The 14,272-nt window shown below is 33.8% G+C and overlaps 1 protein-coding gene across 2 annotated transcripts in view; it reads left to right on the top strand.

Moving 5' to 3' along the window:
* Positions 1-14,272, top strand: part of CUL3 (cullin 3) — a 91,462-nt gene that overhangs the window by 67,366 nt on the left and 9,824 nt on the right. For both annotated transcript variants that reach the window (XM_019753677.3, XM_019753678.3), the window contains 7 exons: positions 655-800; positions 1,544-1,720; positions 2,920-3,090; positions 3,664-3,771; positions 7,263-7,387; positions 8,029-8,125; positions 9,620-9,754. In XM_019753677.3, the coding sequence (XP_019609236.1) occupies positions 655-800; positions 1,544-1,720; positions 2,920-3,090; positions 3,664-3,771; positions 7,263-7,387; positions 8,029-8,125; positions 9,620-9,754 (959 nt within the window). The remainder of the gene's footprint in view (positions 1-654; positions 801-1,543; positions 1,721-2,919; positions 3,091-3,663; positions 3,772-7,262; positions 7,388-8,028; positions 8,126-9,619; positions 9,755-14,272) is intronic.

The raw sequence follows: 14,272 nt of genomic DNA, 5'->3' as shown, positions 1-14,272 counted from the left end.
CAGGTACTGGTACAGGACATCACCTAGGAAATCTTAGCAATTGCTCTGAGGAAAATATGAAGAATAGGAATTTATGCTGCAAATTTCATACAAACTTGCCCATGGTATGCAATGAAATAAATAAATCCTTTTATTTCTTATCATTTGAACTTTTCATATAGAACTTTTTATATATACATGCTTAAAAATACCTGTAAGACTTTAATTGGTTTTTAAATTTCTTCCTTACTATTTTGACTATAAATTACAGCATAAAGTTATCCTTTCAGTAGACATTTTGTAATATTACCGGGTTTTAGATTAGAATTTTATAGGATAAATTGTACAGAAACTCAAAACTGCAGTTTTCATTTTTTATGGCTTTATTATTACTGTTTGGGCATCTTCTCCATGTAAACTCAAATTGCTGAGACGTTTCATTCATGCTTTCAAAGCATCGCATCTGAAAATTATTTCATAAATTATAATAACCATTAATTAGCGTATTTTTCCTTATTTTTTATTTTTCTGGGGGTTGTTTTTAGTAGTTTTTCATGTCAGCAAATGGTTGTAATGGAGAAATAATTTTAAGTATCACAAATCAGCATGAACAGAGATTCACATTTATTTCTTAATCTTTAATGTAGCTGATTTGTGTGTTCTTTCTGATTGCAGACCTTGCTTGCATGTACAAGTTATTCAGTCGTGTGCCAAATGGTTTGAAAACGATGTGTGAGTGTATGAGTTCCTATTTGAGGGAGCAAGGTAAAGCCCTTGTTTCCGAGGAAGGTGAAGGAAAGAATCCCGTTGACTATATCCAGGTAAGTGAATACAGAGGATGCTCTGTAAGTTTATGATAAAGTTGTGTTGACAAGTGCTACAAAGGTCACTTACACTAAGCCACGTATTAGGTGTTTTTGACTTAATTGTCCCAGTGATAAACTCATATGTATAATTATCCTAAAATATTTTAGAATTTTGCCAGAGTGTATACTTGAAACAGGCAGCCAGACTGAGCAGCTTTTCATTCTGGTGAAGACCTTGTTTAAATAGTCTCAAGAAGGAAAATTATTCTTTCTACTTTGTTGTATGCCTGAGTGTTCATATACTTTAGTGTGTTAGAATAAAAAAACAAAAACCATGTGTTAAATACTTCTTGTTTCAAAATGTTTTGCTTTTAAGCAATAATATGAATATATTAAGCTCCAAGTTTTTCATATTTTAATATAAACAATGAGCTTTTTTGTACATTTTTAAAGCTGTTTTCTCGGGCTTGCCCATTTGGTCAAGACAAAGGAGGGTGAGAAGAAACACTGAGGAGGTTCTTTGATTCATCTTTAGTAGAATAATTCATTAAATGGAAGGTAGACTACATCTCTCATCAGTGATATTTTTAATAAAGGTTTAAATATCGGCTTGAAAATAATAATCTAGAATCTATAAGTTTAACACTGAATGTACACGTTTATTACCAGCAAAGTTGAAATAATGCATGTTCATATGCGTATTGTTTATAGAAAGATTATTATAGTGTATCTTAAATTTCTTTGTTTTTGTTTGAAAGGGCTTATTGGATCTGAAGAGCAGGTTTGATCGTTTCCTCCAGGAATCGTTCAATAATGACCGGCTCTTTAAGCAGACTATTGCGGGTGACTTTGAGTATTTTCTCAACCTCAACTCCAGGTCCCCTGAATACCTCTCATTATTTATTGATGATAAGCTGAAAAAGGGAGTCAAAGGGGTAAGTATAATGCATTTGAAAATACATTAAATTTTATTTGTAGATACAAAATTGTACATAAAATAAGGAAATCAGATATAAAATTAGGGAATCTTGTAGATATAAAAGTAATAGCGCTTTGCTGTATTTAAATGTGTGCTGTGATCTTTGGAAAGGATCGTTTAAGGTATTTGAAATGGTCGGAGGTACTTTGATTTTTCAATTGACGTCAAAATAATTAACATCAAAAAACAAACACAAAGTTGTTAACGCTGTGAGGGTTAGAGTGCTATAGCGATAGTAAGGAGCTGAAAACAGCTCCCCAGGGCACTGGACACTGTTGATCTCATCTGGTTCTGGGGGTTATATATTCAGTGATACTTGGAAGCCAAGGATTTGAAGGCATAGACTAGAGTAACTGTCAGAAAATAGTTTCTAAATATTCGGAAGCTCAGTTTCAAGCGTTTATTATATATTTGGGATCTTAGAAATTCATTATAACGAAATCAAATCATGCAATATTGTGATCACATGTAAATTGATCTTTTGGACTTCATCTTGGAGTGTTTGTGAGATAAAAGGGAAAAGCAACAAATGGCCACAGATTTTACAGGGAGCTATAATGAAGAAACAAACAAAAGGAAGATCACCAAAGACACAGAATAGGAAAGACTCATTTGTTTAGTCTTCCCTATTTTTTAATATACGCTTAATACAACCTGCCACAGTATTTTCTTGCCCTTAATTTAAAAATAAGGGCCTGGGGACTTTCTAAGCTCTTTCAATTACAACAAAGTATTTACCTTTCTATTTGTACAATTTAGATTTTGAAAAACTTATATGAAATAATCTGTCTTTTGGTTGTGTGAGTTCGTGCATACATATTACTCAAAGGCATTCTTTTTTGCAAGTAAAATTTGATTTTGTCTGTTCTCAGTCATCCTTTAATCCAGCCATATCTCACTTCGTGCCTCCATTTCCGTGGTTGCCATCTAGGGACTGGAGCTCCATGTCAGCCTCTGACTAAAGCTGCACTAGATAGGATGGCAGCGTTGTGCTGTGCTATTATGAAGTCGGAGGCACTTGCTCAAACATAGCTCACCAGATATTTCTGTTTGTTGTCAAACAGTATTGTTTTTAAACTGTAGATGAACTATGGTGTTATTTTTGTAGAACTAAAATTTTGTAATTATTAAATCATCTTTTACTTGATTTTGCAGCTAACAGAACAAGAAGTAGAAACAATATTGGATAAGGCAATGGTCCTCTTTAGGTTTATGCAAGAAAAAGATGTATTTGAGCGTTACTATAAACAACACTTGGCAAGGAGACTTCTCACAAATAAAAGTGTTTCTGATGACTCTGAAAAAAATATGATATCTAAGTTAAAGGTAAGATGTATATAAGATGGAATGAAGTGCACTTAACTAATGTGTATCACATGATTGAACACCAACATATGATTGGAAAATATTTAATTGATTTAAAATGTTTACTGCTATAAATAAAGCTAGATTTTTATTTTTTTTTTTCCAGCAGGCTGTATTTACCATTTGTTCAAGTTCTGAGACATTCAGAGTTTGCTGGAATTTCTTTGTGTGACAGGATACATTCATGGAGATCTGGGCAGGGGCACAGGGGGAATATTACTATATCGTTCTGTCACAAAGGGGTGGGCCATGGGCCACCTGTACCTGTGTCACCTGAGATGCTTGTTAAAAACAGTTCTGGGCCCTACCTTCAGTGAGGTTCTTAGAATCTCAAAGAGTCTTAGAATCTGCGTTTTAAAATACAATCCTTGGGTTATTCTTAAACAGACTCAAGTTTGGTACCCACAGGCATAGAGCAACTATTGGAAAGATTTAGAAATGATGGCAATAACATGGAAGAGTTTATTTCTTTGTATGTTTTCTCGTAGAAAAATCCATTATTTATCTGTCTATATTTGTGGTTTTCTTCCACAGACTGAATGTGGATGTCAGTTCACATCAAAACTGGAAGGAATGTTTAGGGATATGAGCATCTCAAACACAACCATGGATGAGTTCAGGCAACATCTACAGGCAACTGGGGTAAAATTCTCCATTAATTTCTATTTATATACATGTGTAATTTTATGTAGTCTTGTAATGGGCATTTTCATCCACATATCAAATAACTGCTGGTGTCGTTTCTTTAAATGTCATTAGTGACAACATAGGTTTTGTCCGTGAGTAGTTTAAAATTTATTTTCCCCCATATAACCTCTTTTTCTAACTATTAATGTTAAAATATTAAAATATTTTTGCTTATTCTTCTAAAACGTAGTTTATCCTCTTCACTTGCAATAGTATGCTGAAAATTGAATAACTAGAAATGATTCTGCTGTTATAGTCATTCTAAATTGTGGAAAGAATATTGGGCTTAGGCAAGCTTACTGAGTGTTAGTACTCCTACTTCCAATTTACCCCAGGATTGTGCTGTCCTGGTTACATACTCATCTATTAGATCAACATGAGTGGGCCTGAAGCATCCTCAGGGTTGGTGGGTGATGAACTGAGTATAAAAACACTGGCACTAGTGTGTTAGAAGTGTGGTTTTGTATTGTGACTCCCTGAAGACAGTAAGCTGTAACTTGTATGGTTTTGCAGTCTGATGGGGTTTTGTGAGGATTTAGTAAAGTTTCGAATTTTTTAAACTGTTTTTCTGCTTTACCTTAAGTTTAGAGAACTCCAGTTTTTCTTTTAAAAGTTGTCTCTCTCAAGTGACTGTGTATCACTTTGTTTAAAAAGTTAAGACATATCACAACTATTTAAAACAATTGGGAGGTCTTTCCTTTAATATTTACATATAAGATTATCACTTCTACTGGTCCGACAGTCTCATCACAAACAAAATATGTGAAAATACCTAATTGTATAGAAACGGATATATATTAAGGAATTCTGACCCAGAGGGACTTTGGTCCCTCCTCATTGTAAATAGTTATTTGATGATTTGCCTCATAATTTTTACAGTGGAGAAGAGCTGAGAGCAGAAAAGATAACAAGTCTGTGATACTGCAGAAATTTGGGTGGGCAGGAACTGAATAATATGATTTCCTAGATAGTTTTTTTTTTTTTTCGTTTTTAGATGGGTTAGGTATTTGTACTTCATTCTGTCTCATATATTGATATAATTGTATTTTCATGTGGTACAATTTTTTTTTTTCTGGTTATTTTTTCTTTTACTGATCTTACCCATTGAGAGCTATAGGAAAATAACCTTGTGTGAATAAATACTCTGTTGAAATCTTCTGTAAGTAAATGTTCCTGGATGGGTTCAGCACCCTTACTACTTTTTTAAGTGTGTGATTATCTTGTCCATGATAGTGAAGGCTTTTTAATATGAAAATTATGGTCCTTAGTCTTGATCACTCTGTGGCCATTGTTTCATTTAAAAGGGGGTAGGGGGTGACAGTTCAACATGATGATTTCATTAGATTCTGTTTGCCTGTGTTATTTTCTGTTGTTAAAAGTTTGTGAATTTTCCAGTCTTTCATTTTGAATATTCAGATGTATCCTTCACTATGTGGTAGAATATTTGTTTAATAATTTGTTAACTATAATAAGTAGAGTACTTATCAAGATGCTCAGAGTTATATTAGGTTGGTGCAGAAGTAATTGCAGTTTTTGCAATTTTAAGCTTTTAAACCACAATTACTTTTGCACCAACCTAATATATCTGCTAATCTAGCTGCTGCTTCCACTACTGTAAGACCATTACTTGCATGTAATTACTGGCTTTTTTATCATTGTTTATGCTAAGTCGCCTAAGCCTTAACCTATATTAGAAAGGTTTGATGAAAAGTGAGAGTAATCAAACAAATCTTGAGCTTTCTAAAATCAGAATCTTTGAGCACTTTTAAAATAGCACCAGTCTTCAAGCAGGTGATTCTCTGTAATTTGCTTGGCCTTTTAAAATATACCAAGAGTGGCTCTTCCAGTTTTAGAAGTTGTAAGTATTTTCTTAAAATTCTATTAATACTTGTGGTATATTTTATTTAGACAGATCTTATTATGGTTAAGGTAATTTAAGTATTTGTCCATTTTTTCCCATGTTTTTATTTTTAAAATGGGGACAGGGCAGGATAACCACCTCGCTATCATATTTTTGTTTCTGTCATCAAATCCCATATCCTGACAGACTTTTCCAGAATCTCTGTCTCTCTGTACTTGCCCCTGCCGTGCACTATCTTTGAAGAGAAGCTGAATGGCTTCCAAATATTACTAAAATAGGAAGAGAAGATGCAAACCACTAAAGTAATAGTTCTTTGAGGTTTTTTCTTTTCTTTTTTTCTATTTAACAAATAATTCATTGAATGCTTTCTGTGCCAAGCATTGTTCTAGGCCCTGGGTATACAGAGAGCGTAACAGACAGAAATCCCTGCCGTGATGGAGCTTACACTCTAATCTGATGGACAGATGATAAACAAGTAAACATATCGCATCTTAGCTGGTGTTAGGAGACACAGAGGAAATCTGTAAGGAAGGGGGGGTCAGGGAAGCCTCCTTTAAATGGCATTTTGAGGAAAGACTTGAAGATGAGGAGCAAAATGTGTGGGTAGAAGGAAGAAGAAATAAAAGATTTTCTTTTCTTTTGTGGAATGAACCTGCTGGTGAGCCCTCCCCCAGCTTGAAAATGTACCAGCAGTGCTCAGTCCTCCTCCGTTCATCATCTAAGAGTCTCTCTCTCCTATGATCATCTCTCCTGTGTGTCATCTTAAGAGTCCTCATTTCAGTTTCTTTAAAATGGAGTGATCATTTAGTACGTATTTGTGAAGAAATCTGAGTATGGAATACTTCATGATATGTATACTCATCCCTGTTAAAACTGTATTGCTCAATCCTCCAGGTTAGATAAAAAGGAAATAGTGCTTTAGAACAAGCTGTGAATATCAATAATAAAGATAATAATTCACCCTTAAGAATTTCCATTGATGTGCTTTATTGTTGTTTTCTTAAAATTTAATTTGTTTAAAAAGAAGAAAACATCTAATTGTGACAATAACGCTAGCATATATTTTGTAGAGGTAGTCATTCAAATATTTTATAGAGTTCGTGCTATGCAGAACTGGATCCACAGTGTCCAATGCAAAGGTTGTTAGAATGTGAACTGCTTGTGAAAACATACTGATCAGTGAGTGTACTTGAAATGGGAGTGAGATAGAAATATTTTGTTTGTGTGTTAAGATGGTTAAAAATACTTAAAGGCTGATAGGAAAGATGTCCTAGATTTTTCTTTAAAACAATATTAATATGGCCCCTTAACATTTTATCTAAAAAAGCTTATGGACCAAAACTTTGCACTTCTCAGTGACACCGTAACACTCTGTTCACATGCTCAGAACTATCCTTGGTCAATACTTGAAAGTCAACGTCTTAAGCAATAATTATGAATATTTGCCAGGACAGTTAAAAGGTAGTGTTTTATTTGCTCCATATTGGACCTGAAGCTAAAGACTGAGAACTCTAACACTGTGTCTGTGTGGAACAGCTGACAAATCCTAGTTAATTTGTGGGGAACACCTCTTTCTCTCCCACAGGTATCTTTAGGAGGTGTTGATCTCACAGTTCGGGTGCTCACAACCGGATATTGGCCCACTCAGTCAGCCACACCAAAGTGCAACATCCCACCAGCACCGAGACATGCTTTCGAGATATTCAGAAGGTAAACACAGCTCAAACTTGGTTATTTCCAGGTACAAATAATTGTCCAACATTGAAATAAATGTGAGCATTAGTGTCACTGATTGAGGGTGAATATGCTCCATTTTTTACCACATGTTCAAAAGGAGAATTTATCCTTTATGCTTTTAATATGTAAGAATGCATTGCGTAAACTCTTTTCAGAGGAATATTTTATTAATGTCCTTCAGCATTAGTGCATGGTTAGGAGTATATTTTGTATTGTTGATGTCTGCCACTGGCATAGGACGAATTGATTGTTGAGTTACTATGGAGAAAGGTGGTCTTACGGAGCAGCAGTAGCTGAGCAGCAGGCCAGGGGCAAAATGTACCAGTGAGATGATTTAGTCTGCTGCCTTTATCATGTAATAATATCCAGCTAAGTTACTCAGCTCTGTCTTTTTCTTTCTGTGTGTGTCTCCCTCTCTCCACCCCCTTTCCATCTTTTATATTTGTTTGTTTCCTGTTCTGTAAAAAATTGGAACTGAACTTGATTTCTAAGGTTTCCTTTATCTTTTAAACTCTCCCATACATATATGTTTGTTAAGGGTTGTTATACTGTAGTTTATAATTTCAGATATGTAAATTGTACAATTCTCTAAAATCTGGTTTGATTTGCTGAAGGTTTTACTTAGCCAAACACAGTGGTCGACAGCTAACACTCCAGCATCACATGGGTTCTGCAGATCTCAATGCCACCTTTTATGGACCAGTTAAAAAGGTAAATATTAATAATTTGAACATATTTATATTTTGTAACTTAAAATTAGTCTATAGAACTGATTTGTGATTTTCGTTGACCTGCATAAATTATTTATTTCTGTTATTTTTCCCTACCTGTTTGAAATACTATAACGGGGGAAACTTTGGCTTTGATTTATTCACTTCTGTTCCCTCGGTTGGTAACTTCATTTGATAATAATATGAATATTATACCAGTAGCCTTCCTTAAGGCGTATATAATAGTAAGATGATTACACATTTTTATTTATAAGAATTGACTTGATACAGTATTGCATAAAATAATAAAACATTAATTTGAGGACATACAAAGCCATGAGTCCCTTTTTAAAATTGTCAACAATTCCTGTCATCCTTATTTTCAATAAATCAAAACCGGGAACATTTATGAGATGTACAAAATGTTACTAAAGGGATTATTTAAAAATTAGCACTATACTAGTGAGTTGCCTTCATTTTTAAAGAGTAATCACTTTTTTGTATCTAAAATTGTTAGGTTTAGAGTTAATAGTTTAATTTTTATTGCTTGGTGTAACTCAAATCAGAGTCATTTACTTTAAAAATAGAAAAGTGATAAAAAGCTTCTAGCAAAACATTAAAGAAAAATACCTAAATTGTCATCTAGGCAGCAAATAACAGTTTTATTCTTTTTTATTAATTAAAATCTTACTAGTTTTATATGATGTCAGTGTAACACCAAAGTTTTTTTTAATATTGAAAAAGGCTACATACATTCTAAGTTCTCTGTTTAATTAAAATGGGAAGTATTCCTGACTATTCATTTAGTTGAATAAATGTTTTAAAACTATTATATATTTAAGTATAAGTGGGAAGGTTAAGTATACTAACGAACTCAGTTTCTAATTATTGAAAGGAGAGGTTTCTTTCCCTAAATAATGTTACCTTTCAAAGTTTTATTAAACAGATGGTTTTAAAAACACAATTCACGTATTATTGAAGACTTAAATTTCTACTTTGTACTTCTGAAATCATAGAGCAGGAACAGGCTTAAGGATGGCAGAGGCAATTTTTCCCCATCCTGTGCTGTTACTTGATCTTTTACTGTGATTAGATCGCACAAAAAGAAACCAAACCCTGCTACTTTTAGTAGTAGTATAATGGAATGTCTTATAAGTCCTTTACTATCCCATTGTGTACTATTAAAATAATTTTAGCTGTGAATATAGGGAATTGTTGATTCATTACTTACTCAGACATTAAAGTGTTCACAATTTTTAAAAAGGACAGTCCTAAATAAAGACTCTGTGTGTGTGTGTATGTATACGTACATACACACATACATATATATACACACATACACATTTTTTAATAACATTTTCTTTATGTATAGGAATAAGTTACATAGTTTTCTAAAGGAGGGGTTGGACATTACCAGGCTTATTTCTCAAACATACTGTTAAAGTTACCAGAGGATAATTATATCTTATTTATGTATATTTTTTTAATGAAACAGGAAGATGGATCTGAAGTTGGTGTTGGAGGGGCACAAGTAACTGGCTCTAATACACGGAAGCACATACTGCAAGTCTCCACTTTCCAGATGACCATATTAATGCTCTTTAATAATAGAGAAAAATACACGTTTGAGGTATGGGTTGGTTATATAAATTTTAGCCAGTTGTATTTCTTAATTCTCACCTGTTGAGTCTTATTTGAATAACCTTTAGAGTTATTATTTGAGCATGAGGATGATTATGATTGTTTGAGTAACCTTTGAGTGCCATTAGAGAAAACAGCATCAAATTGGGCTATGGAACTATATGAACATTATACACGTAAGGGATCACATTTCATTTTTTCGAAATGTATTGAAGTATAAATACATTTTATATAATGAAACATACCCCATTTAAAATGCATGATTTGATGAGTTTTAATAGATGTGTGCACCTGTGAAATTACCATCACAACCAATATGTAGAATATTACCACCACCACCCCCAGCATTTTAATACTCCTTTGCAGCGGATTCCCTCCCACTGTCCCCAAACTCTGGCAGCCAGTGATTTGCTTTATATCACCATAGGTTCGTTTTGTCTTTCTAGAATTTCATATAAATGAATCATATAATAGCACTTTTTGGCTGTTATATGAATCTACTATGTTTTCTGTATCTGTACGCCTGTTGATGGGCATTTGAGTTATCAGATAGAGGCTGTAATGAATAGAGCTGTATGTTTAACTTTTTAAGAAACTGCCAAAGCAATTGTACTATTTTACATTTCTGCCAGAAGTGTAGGAGAGTTCCAGTTGCCTCACATCCTCTCCAGAATTGAGTATTATCAGTCTTTTTAATATTAGCCATTTTAGCTGATGTATCATTATATCTCATTGTGGATTTAATTTGCCTTTCCTTGATGACTAATGATGCTGGACATCTTTTATGTCTTCATGTGCCGCTTTTATGTCTTATTTAGTGGGGTGTCTGTTCATATCTTCATTGAGTAGTTTAAAAGCTCTTTGTGACTTCTGTATACAAATCCTTTGTCATATCTATGTGCTCTGAGTATTTTCTCAGTCTGTCACTTGCCTTTTCATTTTCTTAGTGGTATGTTTTAAAGAGCAGAGTTTTTTTAAATATTGACTAAGTCCAATTGCCACTATTTTTCTTTTTACAGTTCTTGCTTTTGGTATCCTAAGAAATTATTGGCTACTCCAAGATTGAAAAGAATTTCTTCAGTGTTTTATTTTAAGTGGTTTATAATTTTAGCTTTTACATTTAGGTCTATGTCTATAATCAATTTCAAGTTAGTTTTAGTGTGTGTGGTTAGAGGTAAGGATTAAGAATTATTTTACACATACACACAGATGTTCAATTGTTTATTCCAGCATCATTTGTCGAAAGCAGTCATCTTTTCTCTTTAAATTACGTTAGTCTGTTTATTAAAGAAGTCAATTGACCATATGTGTGGGGTTTGTTTCAGATTCTCGAATCTGTTTCATTGATTTCTGTGTCTGCCCTTAAGCTAATTGTACACTACCTTGGTTGTCAGATTTCTTTCTCCACCCATTTTTTTCCTTACAGTCACTGTTTTAATATACTTACTTTTTTATTACCTTTTTTCTTTCTCCCCATACCTTTAAATGGGTAGGTTCACACTGAAATGAAGATCATGTGATGCTTATTAAATTTAAATTTAAGATAATATTTTAAGAGGTGACCATTTTTATGTGATATTCCTTAAGGAAATGTTTTGAAAACCTAAGTATTTTAGGTCAGTGGCTAAGTCAAGAGGTTTTGCAGTTACGTATTTCCAGATATGTCTTACTTAGGGAATAACCTTAATTTTAAAGCACAAGTTATACGTGATTAAGTCCCAAGAATATTGATTAAGCAAGTATCAAGTACCTTACTCAAGCATGGTAAGCCTTTTCAAACAGGTATAATTGTCTCTAGCAGCCTGGGTGTTTCGTTCTGCAGTTCTCATAGGTAAACATTTTAAGCAAAATAAGCTACTTGAAAAATGCTGGGGTTGGTTTTTAGAGTTCTCGTTTATAAAGAGCTGGCAAAAATGGGAAAAACAAAAACATACATTCATTCTCTACAGCCATTATTGGAATTGCTAGTAATTTAATGGTTCAAGCTTTTCACTTTCTCAACCAACTTGGAATCATTGATGCTAATGAGCAGTGATTAGGCAGAAGGTAAAAATTAAGTAGAAAATTTCCTCTAATATTTCAAATGTTAGCTGAGTCCCAAACCAGAAATCTGAGCATAAATGGTATATGTAGAATGCTGTTCCTATGGCTCCATAGACTTCTGGCTGTTTGTATCTCAAACCAGGGGCACTGTAAGAAGGCACGTGAAGCTTGTGTTTACCCACACCATGTGTTTCACTATAGTCTGCTTCCTGAGTGTTATTAGGCAACTCTTTTACAGAAATCATCTCCACAAGTTAGAGGAGATAGTTAATCATTTTAAAGGAAGCTGATCTTTTTTACCTGTGAATATTTTTTATGAGTTCTGTAATGGCATATTAATTATTTGATGCTGCACTTAAAAAATCTTAAAACTTAGTAATTTAAAACGACCGCTAACAGTTATCTTGCATGTTTTCTGTGGGTTAGGGATTTAGGAAGGGCTTGGTTGGGTGGTTCTGGCTCAGTCTCTTAGGAGCTTGTATTAACATGTCAGCTGGGCCTTCAGTTATCTAACATTTGCTTGGTGCTGGAAAATACACTTCCAAGCTGTTGGTATTCACTTCCTTGCCAATGGCTGGCAAGCTCATTTGGCTATTGGTAAGAGGTCTTAGTTTCTCTCCACATGGGCCTTACCACATGGCTGTTTGGTTGTCCTTCCATCCTGGTGGCTAGCTATCCCTAGAGTGATCAATCCGAGAGACCAAAACAGAACCTGCATTGCCTTTCTCACATAGCCTTGGAAGTCACATATTGTCACTTACTTGTTTTCTTGGTCACCCAAATCAACCCTGACACCGTAAGGGGGCCACACAGGTTAAAACATACCAGGATCATTGCGGGCCATCTTGGAAACTACCTACAAAAGGTGGCAGTTATTTGTAAAACATGTAATTCGTAGTAATCAGGCTGCTGAAGCTTTTTCATATATACAGAGGGTGCCAAAAATACGTACACACATTTTAAGAAAGGAAAAAACTATTAATATTTTAATAATATATACTAATGACAAACAGTGAATACAAGTCGTGTATATTTTTTTGGCACCCTTGATACATATACATACATATACATATGTGTAGCAAAATTAATGTCAGACAGTAGAATTTAAACAGCAAACTATTTAAACAACAGTGATAATATTTCATCAAAAAATTATAGCAATCATCAGTAACAACTTCACAATATATAAAGGAAAATGGTTGGAAGTAAATGGAGAAAATTCCACAATCATAGAAACCCCTTACAAATGTACTGACAAACAATAAAAAAAAAAAAATGGGATAAAGAAGATTTGAATAACACAATTAGCAAATTAAAATTGAATGCTGTACAGAGAACTTTGAACCCAGAAAGCAAAATGCACATACTGCTCTTGGGAAATATCTGAGGCTGGCATAACCTTATTAGTAAAATTGAACCAGGAAAATACAATAAGAGAAAGAAAGCTTTAGGTTATTCACCATAAATGCACAAATATTAAATAAAATTTTAGCAAGTCAGATTCAACAGTTTATTGAAAAAATAATTCACTGTTTCCAAGTCAGATTCATTCCTGGAATACAAAGAAGGAATTTAACAGATAGTTATGAGATTTTATATTAATAATAAAATTAACTGAACACTTGCTATATTGCCAGACACTGCTTTAAGGAGAGAATCAGTTAATGATCTCTGCAGATGTACAAAAAACACTTGATAAAAGTCAGTCCCCAATACTTATTTCCAGTGTGAGAGACTCTTAGACACCTAAGAATAGAATGAAGTGCCCGCCTTAATGTCATGAAGGTGCATCTAATGAGAGACCTAAGCATGCAGTAGTTGCTAGTAAAATATTAGCCACTTTTGCATTTACGTTAGGAACAAGTTAGGATGCCTGCCTTTGCTATGACTTGTTCTGCAGATCCTAACTAACATAGTAAGAAAAGAAAAAGGGATGGAATTTTTAAATATCAGGAGTTGACAAAATTTGTGGACAGTATGATTATCAACTTGATAATCAACGAAGAAACCATTCTCTGAGAAGAGTTTGGTTGAAAAATCAACTTTTCTATAAATCAGAACTAATCAGAAGATGACATGAAGAAAGGGATATTTTAATAAGAATTACAATCTTCCTAGGAGTCATTCTAACAAGAAAGGTAGAAGACATACCAAAAAGGCAGTAAAAGAAAAAGAATATGAAAGGGTAAATGTACCCAAATGGAAAAACTACATGTTATAAAGGAGTTTTGTTTTTTTTTAAGTCACCTATAATCAGTGAAATCCCAATCAAAATCTACAAACAATTTATTTTCTATGAAACTTGACAAGCTGATCCCAAAATTCATCTGGACAAGAAAATGCCCAGGAATAGGCAAAATTTTTATTGGAGTGGCAGGGCTTTGGGGTGGGGAAGCCCAGTAAGTGAGGAACGAATTTGTCCTAATTCTAACACATACCTTAAAGTTAAAATTGTGTTAACATG

Source organism: Rhinolophus sinicus, chromosome 17, assembly GCF_057876585.1.
Source record: "Rhinolophus sinicus isolate RSI-liver-muscle chromosome 17, RSI-T2T, whole genome shotgun sequence".
Classification (NCBI taxonomy): domain Eukaryota; kingdom Metazoa; phylum Chordata; class Mammalia; order Chiroptera; family Rhinolophidae; genus Rhinolophus; species Rhinolophus sinicus.
The sequence above is the reverse complement of the archived record's forward strand: the minus strand, read 5'-3'. Positions and strand labels throughout refer to the sequence as shown.